General features: G+C 41.4%; 1 protein-coding gene across 2 annotated transcripts in view; it reads left to right on the top strand.

The window, feature by feature from the left end:
- The window catches only part of CTNNA3 (catenin alpha 3), a gene marked incomplete at both ends in the record, with an annotated part of 1,359,521 nt that overhangs the window by 270,078 nt on the left and 1,073,444 nt on the right, over nucleotides 1–15,999 (top strand). For both annotated transcript variants that reach the window (XM_080937546.1, XM_080937545.1), the window contains one exon: nucleotides 13,341–13,544. In XM_080937546.1, coding sequence (XP_080793672.1) covers nucleotides 13,341–13,544 — 204 coding nt within the window. The remainder of the gene's footprint in view (nucleotides 1–13,340; nucleotides 13,545–15,999) is intronic.

Below are 15,999 nucleotides of genomic sequence, written 5' to 3'. Positions count from 1 at the left end.
TGTCAGACCATTGTATGGGGGAGACTGGAGCCATACCATGACCAGGCCCAGTTACATATATCTCTTCTCTATTTCCACCGAAACCTCATGTCAGTGCCTAGAAAGTGGACTTGGAGGTGGTCCCTATACCTGCTCATCTCAATGTGGCTACATTGAATAAGTCATTCTCTGCTCTGTAACATTACTTCTTTCTTTAGTTGTCCTACTGAGGGTCAGTGGCTGAGCCACCCTCTTAGGACCAGGGCCAGACTACGACCCTGACTTTTGTGGCATGCACAGTTATTATATTCACTCTTACTTAGTTCCTTCTGTGTAGAAAGCTTTTTTAAAAAATATAGCAAGGCCGGGTTTTTTTTTTGGGGGGGGGAGGGAAAGCTCCTTATTTGAAATAGATTGATGAACATTGGAGAATGTTCAGATTATAAGCTGAAACTAAGGAAAGTCAAATGCACACAAGTGAGCCACTAACCTGTTTCTTGCCTTAAACAAATCCCAGACATGGTAGTACATGGCACTAATCCCAGCACCAAGAGGCAGAAGCAGGTAGATCTCTGTGAGTTTGGGGTGGCCTGGTCTACATACTGAGTTCTAAGATGGGTAGGATGATATAGAATCCCCCTATCTCACACCCATCCCCCAAAATTCAGATATAACTTTTGGTAGCATTCAGTCATTCAAGTTCCAGTTTGGCTTTGGAGGAATCCATTTTTCACTCTCTGCAGAGTATGAAGAGGGGAGACTTTTAGAGATGCATGAGGGCAAATTGTTTGATAATCTCTAGTCAGTAGTGTGGGTCCTAGATTAGCACTAGGCTTTTTCTTTTCTTCTTCTTCTTCTCTCTCTCTCCCCCCCCCCATTGCCTTCTTTTTATTTATTTATTTATATTGAATATTCTCTGCATTTATATTTCAGATGTTATTCCTTTCCCCCAATCCCATCTCTCCTCCCCATCCCATTGCCTCCACAGAGGTGCTCCCTCTCCCAACCACCATCTCCCACCTGAGCACCTTGGCATTCCCCTACACTGGGAAAATGAGTCTTTGCTGGACCAAAGGCCTTTCCTCCCATTGATGTCAGAAAATACCAATGGCCCCAAGTGCATATGCAGCAGAGGATAGCATTTTCTCTGGATGTTGAATGAAGTGTACAATCACCTATCACATAGCGGTCAAACCACTTCTGGAGTTCAGCACCCAGAGATTTTGTTAAGAGGCAGGTGATCCTGGCTGAGTTTTAGGGTTTGGGTTGCCTAAATACAGCTGCTGAGCTATCCTGTTTAAATGTTACTTGCACATTTCAGTATCTATAGTAAACTCAGCAGCATTGGTAGGCAATTACATTTTTAACCCTAATTAAATTGTATGCTATAATATGAGTGGAACCTTCAAGTTTGCTTTCTGAGTCCAGGGGATAGAGTGAAAAGTCTAGTGTCCATCAATTCAAAAAATAAAACCATGTGATAAAGTATTATTAGCTATGAAGGAAACATCACCAGTAGCTTATCAACCAGAATCACCATGCAAGAAAACATGCTTTTCTATTTGTGTATGTGTGTATAGTGTGTACACATGTGTACACATATGTCAGCACACATCTCTCATGTTTTCTTAAAAGATCCAGAGCTTTATGGATGCATAACTGCAAATGTTACACAGGGTCCAGCTACAAGAAGGTTTCTTGTGTGTGGTTTATCAGAAGCCACTGCCTTGAAATTCTGAGTGCATTAAATCTTTGAGAAATGGTGTATGTGTGTGTGTGTGCCCATGTGTGTGCACATTGCACTTATGCATACATGCACAGGAACACATACATATGCCATCATGTCATAGAACATAGATGGAAACCAGAAGACAGATTTTGACCACTGGTTCTTCCCTTCCATCTTGTTGAGACAGCATCCTTCTCTTCCTCCTCCTTTGCTTCCTCCTTCTTTTGTGCTATGCACTTCAAGTTAACTGGATATGGAACTACTGGACCATTTCTCCTGTTTGTGCATCCCGTCTCACAGTGGGTGTGCTAGGATTACAGATGAGTTCCATTAGGCCTGTTTTTTTTTTCTTTCTTTATTTTTTAGTGTGGACTCTGGGAATTAAATTCAGGTTGTCAGGCCCATGTGACTCCACACCAGGTCACCCCCGTCACCAAAATGCCTTTGCAACAGTAACTTTATGTTTCTATTTTGCAGGGAGCTCTAGGAATCAGTTGGAACTCCTGGAAAATTCTTCGTCCATTTTTTTAGGTTGAATTTAACTGTGCTTTGGTGCCTATCACACAACACAGACTCCATTTTCATCAGTCAGATGAAGGACAGAATTTTCAATTAGAGCGAAGCCTATTAGCTGAGGTTGATTACTGACATCTAAGCAGGTTGGACTGTGAACAAGCTGTATGTTCACAGGATTTTGGTGTGGCTAGCCAGGAATGGCCGCCTGACTCTAAATGTTTAATTTAGCAGACAGAATTAAAATGAGCAAAGACCAAAGCCTCAGAGCAAAGGGGAAGAAGGGAAGCGAGGAGTAGACTTGAGGTTCCTGCCAACTGTGCCTGAGTTTTCTCCAAGCCTACTGTAAGCCAGTCAACTGACATATGTTATATCCTGCAGATGGAGAAGCAGCTTGTGTAAATGTATAGGGTGCACACGCAAGGACCTGCCGCGCAGCTGTTGGAGGTTGTATTTGGTGAGCAGCCTGCCAGTGTCTATGGGGTCTGAAGCAAGGCTGCCACACAGTGGGAGGTCGATTAGCCTCCTTTGTATCACATGGAAGCCTTGTGCTCTACAGAAGGCAGAGCTTTCTTTAGCTTTAAAAGTATTTTGCAAATTACACACATGCATATACGTCTGTGTGGGGGTATATACACATAAATGCTGGTGCCCATGGAGACCAGAAGAGGGAGTTAGATCCCTCACTGCTGAGTCACAGGTGGTTCTGAACTGCCTATGGGTGCTGGGAGTTGAATGTATTTATATTCCTTATTTACAATAGCCAGAAGCTGGTATTTATTTATTTTTAAGGAGATTTCCTCTGGTTTCATGGTCAAAGTATTGGCATCTCCTTAGACTTTGGAGATGACTTTATTGTAGAAAGGCAAGGGTGGAAAGTGGATGGGAGGGAGAAGGTGGAAGGGGGAAGGAGGACAGAGTTCCTATGGCAGAAAGGAAGCATTGAGAAGAGCCTTCTCCACAGAGCCCTCCTGACTCACTACCTCACTCTTGTGAAGAAAGCACAAATCCCCACTGAAGGCCCCAGGGTAGGCAGAGTCACCTCTAGACCCAGCACCACAGGGATTAAACTTCGAAGAGTTTTGTGGGAACAAACCACACCCAAACCTTTGCAGTAGGAAAACCCAAACCTAAATGAAAGTGAAAATCGTTTCATTTCAGAAGACAGTTCAGTGCACCCTTTCCTCCACTGGTTTCCAGGGGTACCCAAGATGCCTCTCCCTTAGCTATCCCGACAAGTATACCTGCTTGTCTCCAGACAAGACATTCTTGTTCAATGGGCTTACATCTCCAGGTTCCCTCTTTCTTTGTGTACAAGGGGAAAGGGAGAAGTTTGCTTGGCAGACATGATGGTAAGCCTGTATTTTATTTACTTTTTAATAAAACCCTGACTGGAAAAGTCTGGAATGGAGTCCACTGATAGAATTTCCTTGATGACACCATATGTGGCTAAATTTAAAACATGCCATCTGCACTCAAATAATATCACACTATATCAAATCAGCTTCTACTTGAGAAGCAATTTCATTGTCTAGATGATGTACTAATTTCACTTTTAATTCTACAGTCCATTTGGTAGTTTTAAGAGTATGGCAAATCTTAGGAAGATGTCCATTGGGTACTGCCTGAAAAGCCAGGGGCATTTACAGGCTTCTGCAGTGATGGAGCTGGATTGTAGTTGAAGGAATTCTTAGGTACACACCTTGCTGATCATCCATAGATACCCAAATGTCCTACTGTGTTGGTGAGCTGTACCCAGGCTTCCATGCTCCCAACTGCACATGACACAAAAGCTTTGAGCACTCTTCTTTACTAAAGAGCTTTGACTTTTGAAAATCTCTTTTAAAATTTATATGTGTGTGTGTCTGTGTGCATGTGTCTCTGTGTGTGTGTGTTTGGGTATGTCTGTGTGTATTTGAGTGAGTATGTGCAAGTTTGTCTGTGTTTGAGTGTGTGCGTCTCTATGTGTGTGCATGTTTTTGAGTGTGTGAGTTCATATGTGTGAGTATGTCTGTGTGTGTTTGAGTGTGTCTACTTGAGTGCACGTCTGTGTCTGTGTGTGTGCCTGTGTCTGAGTATGTGCAAATTTGTGTTTGAGTGTGCATGTGTCTATGTCTATGTGTATTTTTGAGTGTGTGTATGTGTGAGTGTGTATGTGTAAGTGTGCCTGTGTTTGAGTGTGCCTGTGTGAGTGTGCCTGTGTATGTTTGAATGTGTTTGTGTGTTCATGTTTGAGTGTGTGTGTGGGTATTTTTGAATATGCTTGTATGTTCATGTTTGAGTGTGTGTGTCTGAATGTGGTTGTATTTGTGTGTGTGTGTGTGTGTGTGTGTTTGAGTGTATGTGTATGTCCGTGTGTGTGTTTGAGTGTATGTGTATGTCCATGTGTGTGTGTTTGAGTGTGGTGACTGAGTGTGTATGCAAGTGTGTGTGTGAGTGTGGAGATATGTGTGTGTTCAAATATGTGTGTGTGTGTGTGTGTGTGTGTGTTTGAGTGTATGTGTATGTCCATGTGTGTGTGTTTGAGTGTGGTGACTGAGTGTGTATGCAAGTGTGTGTGTGAGTGTGGAGATATGTGTGTGTTCAAATATGTGTGTGTGTGTGTGTGTGTTTATGTGTATTTGTGTACACCATATTGTATCTGTGGAGATAAGAGAATAACCTGTAAGGAGTCAGTTCTCCATTTGTATCATGCAGAGATTGAACTCAGGTTATTGGACTTGGTGGGAAATCACTGTGTTCCTGTGCTGACCCCTTTTAAAGTTTCTATTGTCTCTGCTTTCCCTTTCCTCAGTACCCTCTTCACTCTCCTCTCACCCTCTTCTCTCCTCTTCCCTCCCTTTACTTCTCTTCTTTCCATACCAATTAAAACACACACACACACACACACACTCACACACACACACACACACACACACACAATGAGATTGATAAAGCCTCAATGGAAAAAGAAATTTTTTTTTGTTAAAATTTCCAAAGCACAATAAATACAAATAAGCAATATAAAGAATAAGCTCAGCTTAATAACTTTCTGGTCAATGTTTGAATGTGCCTAGTAAATCAAGAAGATAAAAATTGGTCACTTCTGAATCCAATGATTTATCCATAGCTGGTCTTAATGTCAAAGGCACGGGATTCAGGGACTGACATTTCCAGTTCCACACTTACACCCTGTTGGGTTGTGAAATGGAGCAATGTAAAAGTAACTTTTATTTGCCAGATGTAATTGTCGTTGTGGAGGCTTACTGCTGTATAAGCTCACCCTTTCTAAGCTCTCTCTGAACTCGGGATGACTGGTTCAACGCAGATGTTCTGTCCCTAACTTTTCTCCAAGCTGACTGATTCAAATCGGCTTCTCTTGGCTTCTAGACAAACTGCTCTGCTTGGCCTCAAACTAACTCTGGCAAACTGTTCTAATCTGGGTCCTTTTGATCATCTGGGTCATTATGTCTTTACCTGCAACCTGTCTCTGTAAAACTGTCCTGGTAAAACTGCCACCCGCCTCTGTCTATCTGTCTGTCTGTCTCTGTCTTCCTTAGCTGTTCTCTTAAGTTGCCGATCTTTCCTGTACGTTCTCACAAGAGTTGGGTGTATCCTATCTCTGATTCATTTCTGTTAAATCTTTTTCTGATTTGCCACTAGGCATTACTTTCAAACATGGCTGCCTCCTTCTGTAAACAAGCTTTACCTTCAGTGCTAGGGATTAATGGTGTATAATTCAAGAACACATCTACATTCCAGCAAGGTCATAACTTTGGATGTGATCTCTTGCCAGAGCAACCATATTGCTGGATTAAAATTCCTCTACAGATCAGGATGGGATGAATATTGGTTTGAGAATCATCTCCATTCTTCCTTTCAGAGTTTTCCTCTCTGGATATGTGTTTGTGCTTTCACATCAATGCGTACTATCTCTGTACTGTAGCTGACTAGATTTTTCTGTCTCTATTTGTATCTGAACTCATGTCCTCATAGCCCCTCAGCAAGCACTCTTATTCCCAAACCATTGTGGCAGCTCCTGAGAAAGGGTCCTTTCACCTATAACACATCACCCTCTGTAGGTCTAGACAGGCCCTGGCAGTTCTTTTGTGCCATAGGAAAGGTTTCCTAAGTAACACAGGGCAGGACAGAGCACCAAGCTCCTCCTTGTAGGGCTTGGGCATCATTGTCTAGTGCCATCAAGTTCTAACTGCTAGAACTTGCCTGAGATAAAGCAGCCAAAGAACCTCAATGAGAACTTACAGTCACTAGATTACTCACTAACATAGTCACTTAAAATTAATCATCAGTAAACAAAAGCTAAAGCCAACTTCTTATCTGTACCAACCCTGGCTGTTCTAGCAATAGCAAGCCATGGTCAGTATGGAAAAAACCATCATTATAGGACGAGCTTTTAGATAGTGCTCCAGAGTATCTGTCTCTCTGTCTGTCCATCATCTGCCTATCCACCTTTCTGTCTGTCTGTCTATCTACATACCTATCTATCTATGTATCTATGTGTCTATCTATCTATCTATCTATCTATCTATCTATCTATCTATCTATCATCTATCTATCTATCTATCTATCATCTATCTATCTATCTATCTATCTATCTATCTATCTATCATCTATCTACCTGTCTATCAATCACATATCAGTTTATGTATCATCTATCTGTTTATGTATCATCTGTCTATCTGCCTATCTATCTATCTATCTCTCTCTCTATCTATCTATCCATCTATCCTTCCATCTATGTATATATACACATGTATACACACACATACACACATGTATGAGTCAATACAACCTCATTCAGCTTGTGTTATTTTACAACATAGCTTCCTGTGGAATCTAAAATCATGGTTCTTTGTGGCACTTTTAGGCTAATGCTTGCAATTTTATTCTTAGCCCCGTTAGCTAGAAATATTTGAGTTAATTTATATTTAATAGTACATTTCTCTCCAGAAAAAGAACAGGTTTTAAAACTCTTATCAGGCCAAGGACATTTTTTTTAGTTGGCTAGCTGGCCACAATTTCAAATTATTCAGAATCTCTGGTCTTTAAACAGTAGCACTCGACAGGAAATGGGAAATACTGGGGACCACATCCAAAGCTTCTGAGAGAAACCTTTTCATTTTGGCTTTGCTTTTGAACCTCTTGTCTCAGCCTCTGGAGTGTTGAGATTACAGGCATGAGGCAGCCACTACACCCAGCTCTGATGGACTGTTTCTTGAGAAATTGTCTCCACCTGGCAGGCATGTGCCCTCTCATCATTCCTCAAGGGACTATGAGAGGCATGACCTTTAGAGTTCTACAGATATGAGGTAGAACTGTGCCATAGGGGCTGCATTTTCTTTCTTTCTTCTGCTGTGCACATTCCACCCATGAGTCCAGGGCTTGTAATTAACCTGCTATTTTTCTCAAGAGACATAATTATCGAGAAAAGTGAAAGGTAGAGTCAAGCAAACAGAAAATGCCAATGGCCTTATTTTTTTTTTAAACCCGCCCCCAAACCTTTTCTCTCTGTCTTCATTGATGAGGTCCTTTCTGGGGCACTCTGTCGGCATGACTACTGCAAACAGCAGGAACAACTCAACTCACATCGTACAGGGTTGTATTCGATCAGGTTTCCTGTCACCAGAACACACAGCTGGAGACAACGTGGTTGATTCTAACGGTGATGTTAAAATAGAGGCACGTGTTATATTTTTGCTGCACATAAAATCTGTGATTAAAAAAGTGTTTGGATGTAAAAAAAGGTTTTTCTTTGAGATTATTATAAACAGAATAAGTTAATCGCCGTTTGAAATTAGACCACTGTGCAGAGAGACTAAATCTGGAAAACATGCTTCCAAATAGATGATCCATACTGAAACCCTCATTTAGTTTGTTATTGATCTGTATCGCTCCAGTCGGAAACATCATGGTGAGAATATGCAGTTCGGCAACCCAGTCAACAGCTCAGAGTACCACGTTCTGAACCTGTGTCGAGAAGCTTTGAAAAGAGGAGAGTCCCCCAAGGCCCATTTTGTTCTAACCATCCCCAAACAAAACCAGGAAGACTTTCTGCTATGGTGTGTCACATGGACAGGCTGCTGAACTCTTATAGAAGTACCTAAGCTGGTTACTTACCTCTTATGAATGAGCTACTTGGCTGAGTTGTCAGCCAGTGTTTTGATGTGACTGCCCTCACATCTCCTCCTTTAGTCTAAATGGTCTACATTCATCTTATTGAGGAAAAAAACAAAACAAACAAACAAACAAAAAAAACCAAAAACAAAAACAAAAAACCAAGACCCCAAAGGAATTTCTGTGTGATTTTTCAACTGATCCTCTCTCAATTAGTTGCTATTTTTCTATAAGACTAATTCTTCTATTTTAACTTATGAGCAAATGAGTAGTCAAACCTGTGCATGCAAGGTGCATTAACTGCCCAAGTTGACTCTTGGATGGAGGGCTGACCATCTTGCCGATTTGCGGGCAATTATTCACGTTTGTTCTTACATTTCCTATATCTAAACTGTCCACTCTTTAGATTACATGGAAATGCACGAAAGGAATGGCTATTCCGGGCATGGGAGAACCTGTGAGTTTTCTCAGAACCATTCTCTGTTGGTAATCAGAAGGAGAAATTCTAATTCCATTTCTATCACTCATTCCGCAGATTGATAATGTAGTTACCAGGGGAGCATTATTTATGCGACGTGCTTATTGTTTTTCTGCAGCTCCCAACTTGAAGCATCATCTCGTCTGTGTGTTTTTGTGAGGGATGTTGGTACTTGATTATAATCATAGCGGAATCTCTTTTGATAGGCAATTTCACTTTGGAGAGTAGGTGTTGAGAGTCTTAGTGTTTTGAATGCAAATCCGATCAATCCCTTCACACCTTGTGTGGCTTGTGGATGATGAATAAGGTTTATTACATTCTGTTCATTAAAATACAGAAAACTCTCCCAGCCACACGGATGCTGTGATTCCATTTGTTTTGGATGTGCTATTTTCCCTCCCCTTTGAAGACAGGGGTAAAAGTCATGATCAGAATCTGAAGAATAGTAATTAATAAACACACACGGAATTAGTAACTGAGTACAAGCTACTTGCAGGGTAGTATTTTAGGCCATTCTGTTGCTGGGTGTAGGTCTTCCTTCACAGTAGTGTAAAGCTGCATTCATCAGCTGCCGATGACAGTGCATTTAAAGGCAAGGGTGGCATTGGCAAATTGGCCACATAGGAGAGCCTTTCACTGAGGATAAGGGCTTAGTGGTAGCTCCCTTGCCTGCTGCATATAAGGTATTACTTCTAAATCCCAGCAATGAAAGCTAAAAGGCAAAGCCAAGGTCCATGGTTTATGCCTGGAATATTATCACAGGGCAGGTTGAGGCATAAGAACCTCAAGTTCAAGGCCAGCTTGGGCTATTTGGTAAATTTGACACTAGGTCGGGGCTACAGCATGAACAGCAGAATGAGACCTTGACTCAAAACCCATCAACCAAACATACAAATGATGTTAGAAGATGTCACATAACTGAAAACCTACATGATAATTGTAGATTTTATTAGTCTTATTTATAAAGGTTGAAACAAAGGCCTCTACCATTTGAACTCCTTTCCCAGGATTAAAGGAAGGGAATGGTTCGCATTAATTCTTAGACCTGAGGTGATACTGATAAAGAGCGCAGCCTAGATACCCTGAGGTCAGATGTGTCTTTTCATTTTTATTCTCGTGTGTGTGTGTGTGTGTGTGTGTGTGTGTGTGTGTGTGTGTTTGTGTGTCTATGTGTTTAGGCTAGAGGTCAGTATTAGGTATCCTCCTGAATTACTTGCCTAGTGTTTTCCAAGACAAGATCTCTCACTGAAGCCAGATCTCACTGATTCAATGGCCAACAAACCTCACTGGGCACAATCCTCTCATTTGTCAGCACTAAGATAACAAGGAGCCAGTTCCCGTGTTATCTAACAGTCCACAGGTGAGTTTTAGAGACAACTCAGGTCTGACAATTCATGCTGCAGCAAGTACTTCATGGGCTGAGCCATCTCTGCAGCCCCTCTTCCTTTAGAAGGAAAATTTGACGTCATAATGCAGTCGATAAGTGTCCCCCCCCCATGTATAGCTCCTCGTCCCAGCACTTGCCTGGCCTCCCCCATCACCAGTGTTTCCAGGAAGGGGGACACAGGTGTTGAACCTGTGTCACTGCATCAATTTCTGTCCTCTCCACAGTTTGCAGGTAGAGGTCACTTGCTTTTACACATGGGCTAGGAAATATATAGAGGCCATCAACCACTGTAAGATTGCCATTCTAAGAATTCCTGCTGTGTCAAAGACCCTTGCTTATCCACCGCTTCATGCCTCTCATTCTCTATCCTGAGAACGACTGACGTTTTTACTGTGTCCACAGTTCCCAGGATGCAGCATTTCCAGGCCGCCATTTTGAGCTCACAGCATGCATTTATCTTCTTTGCATGTCTTTTTGTGGCTTGGCATCTGGTCTCCTTTTTAGTACTGAATAATATTCCATTGTCTTAATGTGCTAAAGTTTATCTATTATCTACTTGGTGGCAATTTAGTTACATCTAAGCTTTGTCAATTATTAACACTTCTACAAACATCTGTGTACAGGTATTTTTTCTTTTTTGTTTCTACATACATTTTAAACTCTTGGCACACACCAAAGTGCATGAGTAATGGATTTTATTAGGAGAATGGTTTTGCTTAATTTTTCAATTTAAAAATATTAGCCAGCAACCTGGGAAGATTGCTCAGAGGTTAAGACTTCACTGATCTTGCAGAGGAGACAGACATACTTGATTCCCAGCTTCAATGTCATATGGCCCACAACTTCCTATTACTTCTTCTTCAGGGATATCTGACAATTTCAGGTACACCTGTGTTTACACACACACACACACACACACACACACACACACACAAACATACATGCATGTACATAATTTTTAAAAAATTAAAATATATTAACAAGCAAGAAACAATATATATATTTTAAGTACAGAAGTGATCCTTAAACACCTGTTTGGCCTTCAGATTAAGCCACTCACAGCCTCTGAAATCTTCCACACTATTCTTTATCTCAGTGGTTTTGAATTTTTTTATGTCCTACATATGATTAATATTAGCTGCATCAAGTGTGTGTGTGTGTGTGTGTGTGTGTGAGTGTGTGTATGTTTCTGTGTATAACACAGTTCAAGTAGCTTAATGTCCTCCACGTTCATGTGTACAGTCACAGATGTCAGGGTACCTATTTTATGTCTGTATGGTATTCTGGTGGGTGTCTATGTACCACAATCTACACATACAGTATGAGCCATTCATTCATTGGTATCCAAGACCAGCTCAGTCAAACAACAGGTTCCCCAGGGCAGGAGCAAGGAGTGAAAGAAAACAAGAGACAGTCACAATTGTAACATGACTTGATGCAGATTCGAAGAGTTCTTTATTCAGCTCTCTTTTAAACCACTTTACATGCAGAAAGATAACATCAGTTCTGAGTCAGGAAACAAGCAGGTTAATAATCAAAAATCCTGTAAACATCTTTCTGGAGGCCAGGTGTGAAGATCGGGGACAAAAGGGGACCCTGAGAGAGGAAGAGACCATCACACCTACATCTGCTGAGCCTGCCCTGAGCTTCAAATGCAAATGTCCTTAATCTGGGCCAGTTTCTTGAGTATAGGACCAGAGGCAGATTTCTGCCTTAACCAGCTTCCCGCCACCAGCTGTCCAGAGGTGCCAAAAAAAATGATCTCCACACATCAGTAAACACAAAAATAGTTAGCATATCCTGGCTCTTGCACATCTGAATCACAAATGTTTCAGTGATTGTTCAGGCTACTTTCATGCCAACTTGATATAAGGTAGAGTCATCTAAAAGAATGGATCTCAACTGAGAAAATCTCTCCCTACAATCTGGTTATAGGGTATTTTTATAGTTTGTGATTGATGGGGGACTTCCGTTGTGGGTGGGGCCATCCCTGGGCTGGTAAACTTGGGCTCTATAAGAAAGGAGGCTGAGCAAGCTAGAAAGCAGCACCTTGCTTTCTCATTTATTTTCTTCCAAGTAAACGGAGGCATAGAATAAAGAAGATAAGGGAGTATAACCTGGAAGGGAGGATTCCTGAGTGCTATGTCATATCACACTTGAGTTCTGGTTTGCAATGTTCTCTGAAGTGTGCAGGTTCTAGGGCTCTCTATGCTGTACCATGGCTGTCTTTCTGAAATGAGTTACTCTCTTAAGGGTGACTCTGCTTTACCTTAGGCTTATCATTAAACAATGTGTGTGTGTGTGTGTGTGTGTGTGTGTGTGCATGTGCAGTGCAGGTACCCCTAGAGCCCAGCAGAGGACGCCAGATCTCCTGGAGCTCGAGTCCAGGTGAGTGTGAGCTGCCCACTGTGGGTGCTGCCACTGGACGCGGATCCTTGAGCCGTTCATTCTGTTACCAATGAGCTATGACCTCAGCCCCGGGAGCTCTACTTTTTAAAGGAATAATTAAAAGCTAGAAGTTTCTCTGATATACGAGTGGTAAAGTCAATTAACACCTGGGACTAACAGTGAGCTATCATGAAAATGATGACATGGAGTTGTGAATTACTAGACAGAGCTAGGTGTCTGAACTTCAAAGCTGATTTGTTCTTTGACCTTGGGTAAAAGCCTCTCAGCCTCACACAGCCACTGGTATGTGTGGCCCACCACACTCTGGCTGCCCTGCATCCTCTGTTTGAAGATAAGACGGCGTATGTAAAAAATGGTCGTTGCTGCTTGGAGATGCTACTGTTGTGCTAGTAGCATATAGTAGTCATCATGTGAGGTGTGTGCAGAACTCTTCTGGTAGTTCTAGGGTATAAGCAACAGGAATCCTAAGGCTTTGCAGATGTAAGGGAGACACAGGGAGACAAGGCAGTTTGGTGAGTGGGAAGAACAAGATTTGAATTCAGGGCTGTCTGACAGTAGAACCCAAGCTTCTAAATACAAACTTTATCATGCAGCTAAGCAAGAATGGCCAAACAGTCTTCTGTGCAAACCGTGGAGGCAAGAAAAGTATAATCCATCTGGATTCCAAGCCGGAAGCTTAGATAAAGAGGTCTTCCAGAGTCCTAACCATCTTAAATGTTTTCTTTTCCCAGAATTTAATTGTCCTGAACCCACTCACAGTGACAGAGGAAGACATAAGACCATCCCTAGAGAAACGCCTAGAAGCCATCATCAGTGGGGCTGCCCTGTTGGCTGACTCTTCCTGCACCAGGGACCTCCACCGGGAGAGGATTATCGCCGAGTGCAATGCCATTCGCCAGGCGCTCCAGGACCTGCTGTCGGAGTACATGAGTAATGTAGGTGGCCGGCGTCTTCTCTTATTTGCATCTTCCTGGAGTGGTTTTGAGTATTTGCTCGGAATGTTTCTTAACACAGTCACCCCGAAAAGGAGTAGGTGGTTTAACGGAATTGACTTTGAGAGTGGGTCCTGTGGGCATTTATGTTTTTCAAGATGAAGTGTAATTTTAGGACTTTAGAGGGTTGAAATCAGATCTGGAGAAGTATTTAAACATGACTGGTTGGTTGTAGAAGTATCTCCATCTCAGTCAGAGTGTCAGGGTTTGAGGAAACAAGACAAGTATTACACATTAATCTAGGGGAGCGACGGAAAAGAGGGAGTGTGTTGGTTGGAGTAGAGCAGGTGACAAAGGGCCATGAGACATTAGGGTTCTGTTGGTATTGGGTACATCAATGGTGCGGGGGACTGGAGCTGTGTTAGAAGGGCTAAAAAGTCCAGAGGGCTTTGCAGTCCCCAAAATGTGACATGGGCTTGCATCTTGCTGTCAGGAGATGAAATCAGAAAGTTTGGAAATTCGGGTATTTCAAGTGTTTGTTCCAAGGTCCATTTGTTTGATTCTGTGTCATGCATCCATTGATGGAGCATCTGTCACTTTTGTTCAGATCTTGGTGCCATGGCTAAGGCCGGCAAGGAGATCTCAGGATAACTCAGCTTTACGCTCATGCCTACACATACATGGATCTGCTCCTGTGGCTGTAATCCCTCATAGCAAACTGTCAGCTGAAATAACTACATGGGAAACTCAAAAAATGACTTGCGTTTAAAAATAACTTCCGTGCAGTATATATTTATTATTATTCTACATAATTTGTGGTTGATGGTTTCTCTTTTTTCTGTGGCTCCTAAATTATAAACGATACTGTCACAGCTATGTCTCTATAGGAAGAATTATTGTGTCTTTAGAGTTTAGAACTATATTTCAAGTATCCACAAGGGATTATGGGATGTATCCCTTACAGATGAACAGATGAAAACTTCTTAAATCACTGAACTACACAGTTATTTTAAGAATATTTTATCTACCTACTTATAACAATTCAAGATTGACACAGGTATGTTTGGGCAGTAATTAATCACAGAGAATATCACTTTGGGTTGCTTTAGGTAGAAGTAAAATGTACTAAAATAATGAGTTTTCAAGACCCTAGAACACATTTGATACATCTCTATTCTTAATATTTGATGATTTTATCACTGAACAAAAAGCTCTTTCCTGTCAAGAAATCAAGGTGGAGAGGCAGATCTTGTTAATGAGAAGAATGTGTTAGTAATGTCGTATCCTGCTTGAATATCTGAAGCTAGAATGTCACCATTTTTAGCATATGAGATTTTCTTACTAAAGATTGCTTAGGGAAAGTTCATCAATCACAAGAAACCTAGAAACTGAAAAGTATTAAAAATACTATTCTCGTCTTTATAGAGAAAATGTAGTCATGTTTATACATACTTACTTTATATATAAACTTTTAAATCATAGGCAAATTTACTTTATCTAAAATAGAAGGTTGTACTTGTAGATATGTAGGTTTAAAACTTTCACATTAACCTACTTAGATTAATAGAAATAGATTTATGATCTGTGGGGTCTAGTATAATATGAAATATGAACCTGTTATTATTTAAAACAAGCAAAGAATTTTTTTTTAAATTAGTCACTCTTAATAAATGAAATGAGTCTTTATTTTCTACTTAATACTGTTTCCCAGAAGGGCAGCCTACTTATGCAGTGGGTGAGAACACAGATTCTCAAAGGCATCTTTGGTCCAGGCTCATGACCATAAACTATCCTCATGGTTGCTAAGGTCACATTCAGAGGTACTGCAGCATTTGGTGGGTATAGAGAGCCCGTGTTCGACAGTCCATCTCAGTACCTTTCCTGGTAGTACAACAATGTGCCATTCTACACATGGCTTTTCTTGTTTTACTTAGTTATACCGACTTCAAGGTAAAATCGCTAGGAATGTGAAGCCTACTAGAGGGTGTTAAATCCAAGGGGATCCCATTCTAAAATCTCATTTTTGTGTTATGTATATGAATGTCTTGCCTATATGTGTATGTTCACCATATGCATGCAGTTCTCACAGAGACCAAAAGAGGGTACCAAGTCCCCTGGAACTGGAGCTACAGACAACTATGAACTGTCATGTGGGTACTTGGATCTGAAATCAGGTTCTCTGTAGGAGCATCAGGTACTGTTGAGCCATCTGTCTAGTTTCCTTTATCAGGTCTCATAGACAGGAAGTTTTGTTTCTTGGATTGAGCTGAGGTCAAACCTTGCTCAGTTTGCACAACATCTTCAGGAGAGCTCTGGAACTTTGAAGAATCTTCGTCTTCCTAGATGGGTCCTGTTTGCTTCTGGAGACCCATCATTTCCTATTGTAACTGAGTTGTCCTGATGAAGACCCTGCTTTGGGACACACATAGGAAAGGTTCTTTGCTTTTATAGACTCTTA

The sequence above is a fragment of the Micromys minutus genome (genome assembly GCF_963924665.1).
Source record: "Micromys minutus genome assembly, chromosome: 25".
Classification (NCBI taxonomy): domain Eukaryota; kingdom Metazoa; phylum Chordata; class Mammalia; order Rodentia; family Muridae; genus Micromys; species Micromys minutus.
The sequence above is the reverse complement of the archived record's forward strand: the minus strand, read 5'-3'. Positions and strand labels throughout refer to the sequence as shown.